General features: G+C 31.9%; 1 protein-coding gene across 1 annotated transcript; it reads left to right on the top strand.

Moving 5' to 3' along the window:
• The first annotated feature begins 7,487 nt into the window (after positions 1-7,487).
• Positions 7,488-10,397, top strand: LOC11411819 (lysosomal Pro-X carboxypeptidase). The gene is made up of 9 exons (XM_003596219.1): positions 7,488-7,868; positions 7,960-8,122; positions 8,720-8,853; positions 8,936-9,048; positions 9,144-9,381; positions 9,510-9,662; positions 9,748-9,827; positions 9,953-10,002; positions 10,270-10,397. Exons 1-9 carry the CDS (start codon positions 7,488-7,490, stop codon positions 10,395-10,397), a joined length of 1,440 nt encoding a protein of 479 aa, XP_003596267.1.
• Positions 10,398-10,988: the final 591 nt, after the last annotated feature.

Raw genomic sequence — 10,988 nt, 5'->3', positions numbered from 1 at the left:
ATCGTAACCAGCTCTGATGCCAAATCTGGCTCAGAGACAAAAGGAAAGGTAGAGAAAATAGAGAAATACTCTAATATTCTCAAAGGAAAAGTTATATTACTTGAATCATTCAATGCTTGATTATCTTGAGTATGCCAAAACACTTAGGTGGTGAGCCTTATTTATACTACTCTAGGAAGGCTCTCCATTACAAACTAGAAATATCTGGAAACAAAGAAAAGTCCAGAGATATGGATACTCTAGTACATAAGCCTAGAAGGATCTAGAAAAGTTAAGACTTCCCTAGTGCTTATTTAGTAGTGTCTAGTAGCTTCCTTATTATTCCCTAGTATTCTAGAGACTTCTATATTATTCTCTAGTCTTCTAGAGGCTTCCACATTATTCCCTAGTATTCTAGAGTCTTCCATATTATTCTTCACCATTCTCTATCATTTTTAGTTCAACAAAATATGTCCACGAAATAATATGAAACCCCCTCCAATAATTATTTACTTTATATTATATAAAATAATATCGCATAATTTCAATCGTGCCCTCATTGATGTATGTTGTACGCTCGCACGCATGCGCACACATTCAAGTAATATCATTAAAATAAAATTAATACAAAGTAGGATAACTTTTGTTACAAACCTTCATCCCCGCATATTATCTCAACAAAGATTCTTTGTAACAGGTAACACAAACATATAATTTAGGATTATCACAATGCCCGTGCATAAAAATTAATAACATTCAATGCACACAAAAATAATACTTCTCGAATGCATCATAATTGATAATCAACATTAAAAATTATAGAACGATGATAACATCGTAATTTTAAAAATAATAATAAGAAATAATATAAAATTTAAATGTAAAAGGAGTAAAAAGAAAAATTAAAGCAGAAATACGATGCAAAAAGTAATGGAAGAATGCAAGTTTTAAAAATATGCAACATAATATTGAAATTGTAAAACGACTTATAATTTGAGACAATTTTTTTCAAAAACAACTTATAATTTGGGACGGGTGGAGTATTATTATTTTATGATCGAACAGAAAAAATAATCATGTTTTTTTAAGGTTATTCAAAAAGTTTTTGGATTATTTAAAATAATTTAAATTACTCAAAGAAATTAATTAATTAAAACATTAAATTATTTAGATATCATATATCTAAATAAAAGTAAAAGGTTTTCGGTCAAAATAGGACAAGTTTTCTCTAAATGAGCATTTGACTAAATTAATTAAATTTCATTTACTTTAAAATTGATAATAATATGTCCTTTCTAACATTCAAATTACTTGAAAATATGGTTTAAAATAAAAGCATAATATAATACATATATAATTAAATTGAATTCAATGTGAATGAATTTATTATTTTGTTGACAAAAATTAATGCATTTACTATTAATAACTTAAAGATAAGAACAAAAAAATTAATACGATTATTTATTTATTTTTTACTAGAAAAATTTAATAAATTATTATATTTGTAAAAAAACATTTAATAAAATATTATATGTCTATTTAAATTTTTTAAAATTTATTTAAATAACTAGTACCTTTCCTACTTTTCTCAATAAATAGCCCGTAATTGTTTGTTGATCTTCCAAGAGAACATGGCTATCCGCTTCAGTCGTCTGGTTTTATTCATTGCTATTATGTGCATTGCAGTCGTTTTGATTCCAGGTATCAAATTAGACATAATTTTCTCAATAAATAATCCCAATTATTTGAGTTTTCACATGAGTAATCACATTAGACACAATGCAAATAACTCTTGTACTAATTTCTAGGTATAATTTGTAGGCACAAGTAGAATGGTTGGAGCAGAAGGCGTGCCTTTCATTCCACCGGAGCAGGACTGTAAACCGAGCGAGTTGTGTCCGGAAAACGATAGTGCTTGTCTTCATAGTTGTCATGCAGGTAGGGGTTTTGGTTTAGGTGGCCGTTGTCAAGAAAACCAATGTTGTTGTGAAATATAGCATCTCTAAGTCTTTGTACAAGTTAAACGTAAAAAGAAAAAACAAGATTTGCATTGAAAATAATAACACATATTCAACTTTCAAAAAGTATAATACACAATTTGTTTAAAAAATAACTATCTCGTGTTGTTTCATTTACCGATTTGGTTGTACTTTGTCTGACGATGTTATTCAGATATCAAAGTTGTTAATATGCCTTCAAAGTTTCACAACAAAATAAAAATCAGTGTGCCTTCAAAGATTACAATTCTTTAGTTTTAGGTTGTTGTATAATTATATATAATGCATTTAAGCGAGGATTATAGGGACATAAATAAAGGAACCACTTGTAGTAAATATAATCACTTATATTCTAACAAATAATGAAAATGATTTTGTTTTATATCGATGTATGGGAAGTATATGAGATAACTTATTGACTGAATATAGGGTTATACACAGAGTTGTTACTGCTTATCACCCTTAAACCAACGGTCAAGTTGAACTATGTAATAGAGTGATCAAAAGAATCCTATAAAAAGGTGTTAATCCTACAAGTAAGGATTGGTCTCTCCAAACAATGTACAAATCTTGATTATCTCCTAACATCATAACCCGTCACCCGACATAGTTTATTATAGTCAACAATTTGATTGATATATAATTAGCAGGCAAATTTTATGCATCATCTTGACAGTGTTGTCTCCAAGGTGTAGAAGTGGGAGGAATTGGACAACCAACCTTCAAATATATAATCATAAAATGGTTGTCATTCACATGTGTCATGCACATCATTCAGTCTCTATGTGATGGTGCACCACATAGAGGGAAAAAGGTTTTCGATCGCCCTTTCTCAATGGATAGTATAACAACCACATGTTTGTATCTCTGTGCATTGAGGAAACTCAAATCCAGCATGATCATCCATTTATCCAGTGGTGCAAGACCAATACCAGAAAAGGTTAGAGCTCATAAGACCTGTTTATATTGCATATCCGGCCTAATCAACTGTCGATAGCGCTCAATTTCTTCACCGATAAGCTCTTTATGAAGTTGGTAATAGATCATCTGGTGATCATCAACAATCAAGTTACGTAGGCCCGCAACTACACGGAACCCAGAATGACTATCACCAACTACATCCACCAGACCACCACCTTTTCAATAAATTCATGCATTAAAGGTGAGATTTGGTCTTTGTAGCATTTGTTTGTCGATCCTGTGAGTCAACATGATGTCAGCCTGTATTTTTAATTGTATATTTCGACAGGCAAAATGGTTATTAAGACCACAAATTTCTCTAAGTACAAGTTGAAGCACAAGTATTTCGACAAAGTCATGGGAAGGGCTTCGACAAGTGTTTGTCTACTTCGACTGGGAATATTCAAATCCTCTTTGAAGAGGCCAAATTAAAGGCCCAAACACGTGGGAAACAGACCAAATATGTCGAAAGGATTTAGTTAAAGTCCGTTGGTCTGTTAGTTATTTTTCTTATGTATATATAGAAGTTTTACATAAGAAAAGAGGGTCACAAATCATTAATTAGTAGTACACTCAAAGTACCCAAGCGAGAGAAATGAGAAACAAAATGTATGTCACATGATTTGTTGAAAAATTTACTTAAATATAATGTAATTACTTTTCTTTTAAGTTTCTTTGATTTTAAATTTTAAGTATTTTATTGTTTTAATCTTAAACATCCTTGTTGGTTTCTGTCGAAAGACAATTTATCTTCATCCTAAAGCAATCTTATTCATCTTTTTCAAAAACAAACTCTTGAATATGATGAACATTCAAAGTTTTCTAGAAATAAGATAGCACATGTCATAGGATTTCTAGTTTGATCATGCAAGCAACTTTTAAAAACTAGTCTTCTTGTTTACCAAAAATACCGGCAAACAAATTGGCACGCCTAGTGGGACCATGTCTGTGCATCTTTCTAAAAAAAAAATCTTCAAAAGAAAACTCACTTCTGACAAGTTCTCTGAACCCCTCCAATCTTCAATTGAATAAAAGCAAACACTGACGGAGCCATACTTTAAAATTTCAGCATGATTCCACTGAGCCATATGATGGCATTCCTGCATGCAGAAGATTAGTAGGGAGACTTAAGTATCTAAACACAACCAGATCTGACATTACATTCATCACTCAGCAGTTGAGTCAGTTTCTCTTCAATCCTTCCCAATGTCATTACAATGCTGCACTAAGAGTTCTCAAATAACTAAAAGGTTGTCCAGGAAGAGGATCTTTCTTCCCTATAAATTCATCTCTTCAATTGCAAGGCTTCTCTGATGTTGACTGGGCAGGGTGCAAAGACACCAGAAAATCTATTTCAGGCCAACGCTTCTTCCTAGGCCACTCTCTCATATCTTGGAGAACAAAGAAACAAATCACTGTATCTAGATCCTCTCCAAAAGCAAAATATCGTGCATTAGGATCAACTTTCTGTGAATTACAGTGGTTGCTTTATCTGTTAAAGGATTTACAAGTCACATGCATCAATACTCATGTTCTTTAGTGCAATAATCATGGTGCCATCCATATAGCTGCTAATCCTGTTTTTCATGAGAGGACCAAGCACCTTGAAATAGATTGCCACATTGTAAGGGAGAAGCTGCAAGCAGGAATTCTCAAACTTTTACCGGTCTCTTCTAAAGATCGAATAGCTGATTTCTTTACCAAATTCGTACATCCTCAACTATTTAATCTCCTCTTATCCAAGTTGGGTATAGTAGACATTTACCACCCTCCAACTTGTGGGGGGATATTGCACCATGAACAAATAAAAGAGATAAAAGGGAGTTAACATTTGTTGCTTGCAATACAAGTCATTGTGTGTGGTACAGTTAGAGCTTAGTACTAGTTAGTTAAGAGTACATTAAAATATGTGTGTGTGTATCAGTTCTACACTATACATTGAACAATGAGAAATTATCCTCTTTGTTTCCATTCTTTTTATCAATATAATCTTCACTTCTGCAATTTTACCTCGATTCGGTTTGCTCGCCGTTTGCACGGTTCATCTTACCCGTTTTGCATCTCTACCAAAGGTAATCTCATTGTTCTAATGCCTTGCTTTCTTTCTTTCGGTTTTTGTTTGATAAAATGCTTAAGCCAAATTTTATTTACTTCTCTAATCAGTAATGTGATTCTTCTGCCCCTATGCTTGTTAAATGCATTTGGATTCTGCAAAACGAATGGCATTGTTTGTTTGGAATGCGATTATCTGAAAATTCTAGATTCGATCTTAACTAAATTGTTGGAAACTTAGGGTTGAAGAAATGGATATTGGTTTCTTGATGGTACAGAAGCCGATCAGGTTCCCATCATGCAGAACCAAAATATTGCTGCTCCAGTGCCGGCAGTGGTGGCTCTCGGAGAGGAGAGGACGATTGTGTACATTGGTCGGAGGCTGATTTTGTTATGTGGTGCCACTGCAGTTGTAGGCAATTATATTGGAAATATCTGAAACATCATAAATTAAAGTTTGATGCCTGGGAATATCTTCACCTGAAATATTGATAGCTTTTTGAAATACTTCAAGAGCTATTAGCAACCTATACTTCAACATTTTATGTACTTATCTTTCTTAGTTCGTGTTTTTCTCATTCAATAAATAATCTAAGATCTTATTATAGCAGATGAACATCACATAGATGTAGACAGTTGTGCATATGTAATTAATTTGCATTAATGTTTTTAGTGCATTGTTATTAAATTTAATCTTTCAATACTATTTTTGTTCTCACATTCCTTCTAAATACTTGTAGTTAGAAGAATTTTTTTGCTTAAAGTGAAGCTAATAAAGATGGTGTTGCAACCTTGTTAAACAATTGAAATTACAATCAAGAAGATTTTTGTTGCGTTATCTTGCTTATATCGCCTTATGGCTAGTGTTTTTTTTTCTTGAAAATTTTGGTGGAAAAAGTGATTAGTAAGTTTAGTTAGGATATCTTATTTCATTATCTTGTTATTCAAAATTGTTGAAGTAATTTTTAGATTCAATGTGGTGGATTGACTACAAAAAATCCTATAAATAATCCACTTTTTTTAATCTACTTCAATCAGTAACATCTTTTGATAGATTCACAATTTTTTTAGACTAAACAACTTTGGGACACATTTTATAACTTAAAAACTAAAAACATGCGACATTTTTTCAATGTTACTTGTAATATAAAAAGTGTTATGAAAATATAAATAACATGTTACTGAATGTTATTGAAATACTATAACATGTTACTGAAGCTCTTTAGTTACATTGACTTTACTCATACATTCCACCTAATAAATGATGGTGGTCTGTATTCGAGATAAGAACTAGAGAAGATGTTGTTGCTGTTTTTGTAAGCATTGCATTTAGGCCTTGACTTTCATCCCACAAAACTCATTCAAATTTACTTTAAAATATCCCTACGGTCCTTGATAAAATTTTCCAATTTGGTCGGGACTTTTATCATCGAGTGATTGGTTTGGTTTGACAATACAAACCAATATAATTGGTTCATTTTTCCCATATTAGGATCCAAACTAATCAAATCCGACCTCTATTGGTCCGAGCATCAGTTTCATGTCATTCAAAACCGTTCACCTGAAACCCAAACCAAGCTATTACATTATTATTCTTTTATTTTGCACGATCTTAATAAATATGTTATTTTCATCTATTTTTCTAATCATTATATACAGTTTTTATCATTGCAGTTTATATACTTGTTTTAATAGTATAAAAGTTTCTTAAAAGTTAATTTTCTTAGACTTTTTAGATAATGTTTCTAAAATTTTTAAACATGTCAACCCGATTGAACCAAACTAATAAATCAATGCCTCATTTTCATTGGTTTTGATTTTGCGAGAAAAGATTGCAAAAACCAAACCTAATCAAATCAAATCAATTATTTTATTTGTTTGAATTTATGTTTTCTTAAAAACCAAACCGATTACACTCATAATTTCAACCTTTGCTTCAGACTCTTCCATTTCTTATTTAAGACATCGGTTTTCACACCTTTAACCTAGAATGTTTTCAATATATAAAAGTTGAGAGAAAATCATGATTTCATAATTATAACTTTCTAACCGGTTAATCATGTGTACTAGTGCAGGTTACCACCAACTTCTGTGACACTCACAATACAACTGTCAAGCTGTAAACTGTTAAAGAATATTCATAAATCATAATAAATTTAGGTCAAACACTAAAATAGGACACTAGTTGGTATTAGCATAGTAATTGTCATTATAATCCACTGGTTGGTACCAAATTACCCCTCCTTCACAAATCTTTTTCCTAATCAGAAGGAATCCTCCATTTCTTTCCTTTTCCCTCCTGATTTACTCTTTTCCTTTTTTTCCTAATTATTGTTCCTTATATAATCTCTTACCTTATAATTAAATTTATTGTTTCATATACCTTTTAAAGCAGTAAGAAACACATGCACTGCTTTATATACTCCTTCAGCCCATCCTTATAATTAAAGTTATTGTTTCTCTTATACCTTCACACTCCTTCACCCCACCCCATCAGCAATGAACAAATTTATCTCTTTTTATCTTCTCTTCATTTTCTTCCTATGTTTCTCTGTTACCACCACCAACTCCCTAACGCTTCCACGGTTGAGTCCATTTTCAGAATCGAAAACTACTGAGTACCAAAACACTAAAACCTTCAATTTAAATGAAGACATGCAACCATATTTCTATGAACAGACTTTGGACCACTTCAACTATCTATCAGATAGCTACAAAACCTTTAAACAAAGATATATTATAAATTTCAATTATTGGGGTGGTGCTAATTCTAGTGCCCCAATATTTGCTTATTTGGGTGGAGAAGATGACATTGTTAATACACTTGGTTTTATGACGGATAATGCCACTTCTTTTAAAGCTCTACTAGTATACATTGAGGTACTAAATAGAAAACTATTTCTTTTGACACTCATTGATCAAAATCAAATTAGTTTTACGATTCTGATACAACTTTTAATTTTCTTGTTAGCACCGGTACTACGGGAAGTCAGTGCCCAGCTTTAACGCATCTTACGGCTATTTAAACTCAGCACAAGCCCTTGCTGATTACGCAGAAGTTCTGCTATATTTGAAGGATTCACTACATGCACAAAAGTCCCCGGTGATTGTGGTTGGGGGATCATACGCTGGAAGTTAGTTTTTTAAATTATGTTTCTGTTTTTGTTCACTTTTTTATTATCATTTTTCTGTTTTTTCAACTTTTTCTTCTTACTCCTGTTATATTTAAATTATATTTTTAAAATTATAAACTTGTAATTACAATACTCCTTGAAACCTTTTAAAACATACCTTTTATAATTTTAACCATACCAAAGAAAGTTTCTGCTTTATATAAAAGTTTTAGAAAATTAGTTGCATCTGTATGAAGTCTTAAAATCAATTATATCTAAGCTTAAAAAACAAGCTATGTTTAATTGAATGGGAAAATTTCTCATTGTAACATGCACCAAGTAAAACTATATGGTGTATTTTTCGGCGACTTCAATAATCTAGCAATCATCACATTGATGATAGCTGAAATCCCTGTCGCAAACTATATTTTTTTTCAAGATTACTCTTAATACATATAACTAAAAACGATATCTTTTGTCAAGACTAGATATGTCAAGACTATACCACTCTAGAAAAACATAATCATACAAAAACAAAGTCTTATTGTGTTGATCATATATGACCTAATTATGTAGTGTCATCTTAATTAATGTCACATGTATTTGTTAATTATGCAGTGCTTGCAGCATGGTTTCGGCTTAAGTATCCCCACATTGCCATTGGCGCCCTGGCTTCATCAGCTCCACTGCTCTACTTTGATAACATCACACCAGCAAGTGGTTACAATGATGTTATTACAAGGGATTTCCAGGTAAATCAGCATAGTTATTTTTTATCTTTTATGTTATTTGATTAAATATGAATGGATGGTAATTTAATTAATTGGTATGCAGGAAACCAGTAAGACATGCTACGAAACTATACGAAATTCTTGGTTTGAAATTGATGAAGTAGCATCTAAGCCAAACGGTCTTAACTTTCTAAGCAAGAAATTCAACACTTGCTAGTAAACACTGTTTCCATATATTTCCTTAATTTTTTTTGTTTGGACAATAGGATCAAGTTCTGACTTAAAATTGTTCAAATTGCCACCTCTTGCAGTCCCTTGGAACAGCCTGGTGAGTTGAAAGACTACTTGGGGAACATGTATCAAAAGGCGGCACAATACAATGATCCCCCAACTACAACTATTTGCGAGGCCATTGATAGAGCTTCCTATGGAGATGATATCCTCAGTAGGATATATGGAGGTATGGTTGCTAGCTATGGAAACAAAAAATGCAATGTTAATCCAGATAAATATACTGGTGCAAAGCCATTTGATCGTTGGAGATGGCAGGTAGTCACATTGAAATTTGAGTAATTATATAAGATCGAGTAAATAATTATCGGAGGTTTTTTTTTTATATTATTTAGTGCACATATTTCGTTGTTCTAAAAAAATTATGAATTATTTTATACCTTCAGACGTGCACTGAAATTGTGATGCCTATTGGCATAGGAGATTCTTCCTTGTTTCAACCTAAACCTTTCAACTTCACGAGCTTTGCTGAAAACTGTAAGAAAGATTTTGGTGTCCAACCTCGCCCTCACTGGATTACCTCTTACTACGGAGGTCAGGTACGTACTGCTATAATATTTAGGTTTCAGTATTAATATTATATTAACGATAGAAAATTAATTGCATCGTTGTGACTAATGGCAGGATATTCAATTGGTTCTTAAGAGGTTTGGGAGCAACATCATTTTTTCAAATGGCCTAAGAGATCCATATAGTAGTGGGGGGTAAACATGCAAAATCTTTTTTTTTTTGTTGAAAGAAAACATGAAAAATCTAAAATTTTAATTCATCTTAATTATTATAGAACAATGTTTTAAAATATGCTTCCTTTGGCTTTTATATACTTCAGGGTTCTCAACAATATATCGGATAGTCTTGTTGCCCTGCCTACAGTCAATGGTATGTATATCTTACTTTTTTTTAAACATAGAGAATACATTTTTATTTGGTGGTGGCCGGGATTTGAACCCCGAACCTTGTATATATTATGCATTCTCCCTACCAACTGAGCTAAATTCACGATGGCATATAGAGAATACATTGTAGTAGTAGTATTAGTAGTTAGTACGTTGCTAACTCTTTATCAAATGGTAAACGAATTAATCAAATGGTAAACGAATATTAATCAAATGGTTCTATAATGTTTTACAAATGTTGATTTTTCAGGATATCATTGCCAGGATATTGTGCCTGCAATTGAAAGTGATCCAGCATGGTTAGTTCATCAAAGGAATACAGAGGTTGAGATAATCCAAAGCTGGATAAAAAAATATTATGATGAAGTTAATATATAATATGGGGGATGTGTTTGTTAGTTTTTGGAAACATGGCACTTAAATAAATTATCCTACTCAGATTTATTTTGCTCATGTAACATCCCAAGAATTATTTATGAATTAATCTTTATTATCTTACTCCTTAGATTTATTTTGTAAAAAAAAATAGTTCATTAGTAGTTGAACCTTAATTACGTTGCTAACCAAAAGAAAACTAGGGATGAAGGAGCTAAAGAAGAACAAGAGGAAAATTGGAACAAATCAAGGGTTTCACAATTGAGTCAAATCTTTCCTCTTTCTCAGTTTCTCTATCAATATCAAGAGTAAATTCAGTATTAAGTTATGATTTTGGGATGGCAATCAGTAAAAGATGAACCCTAGGGGCTGTCGCTAGAATTAGATGAAATTTTTAGTAATGATGGAGAATTAAAATCAAGAATGAGTATGATTTTTTGAGTATGTTAGTAGAGAAGTAAATTGCAGAAAATTTAACCCTTGAATGTTGAAGTTGTGTGAGACTATGAACAATTAGAAGTATTTACGACAATAAACTGGACATGAACTCTGTTGGATTTTAGACTTGTTGCAGGTACATATGTTGTTAGCCTG

This window comes from Medicago truncatula, chromosome 2 (genome assembly GCF_003473485.1).
Source record: "Medicago truncatula cultivar Jemalong A17 chromosome 2, MtrunA17r5.0-ANR, whole genome shotgun sequence".
Classification (NCBI taxonomy): domain Eukaryota; kingdom Viridiplantae; phylum Streptophyta; class Magnoliopsida; order Fabales; family Fabaceae; genus Medicago; species Medicago truncatula.
This window is presented reverse-complemented; position numbering and strand designations above follow the sequence as displayed.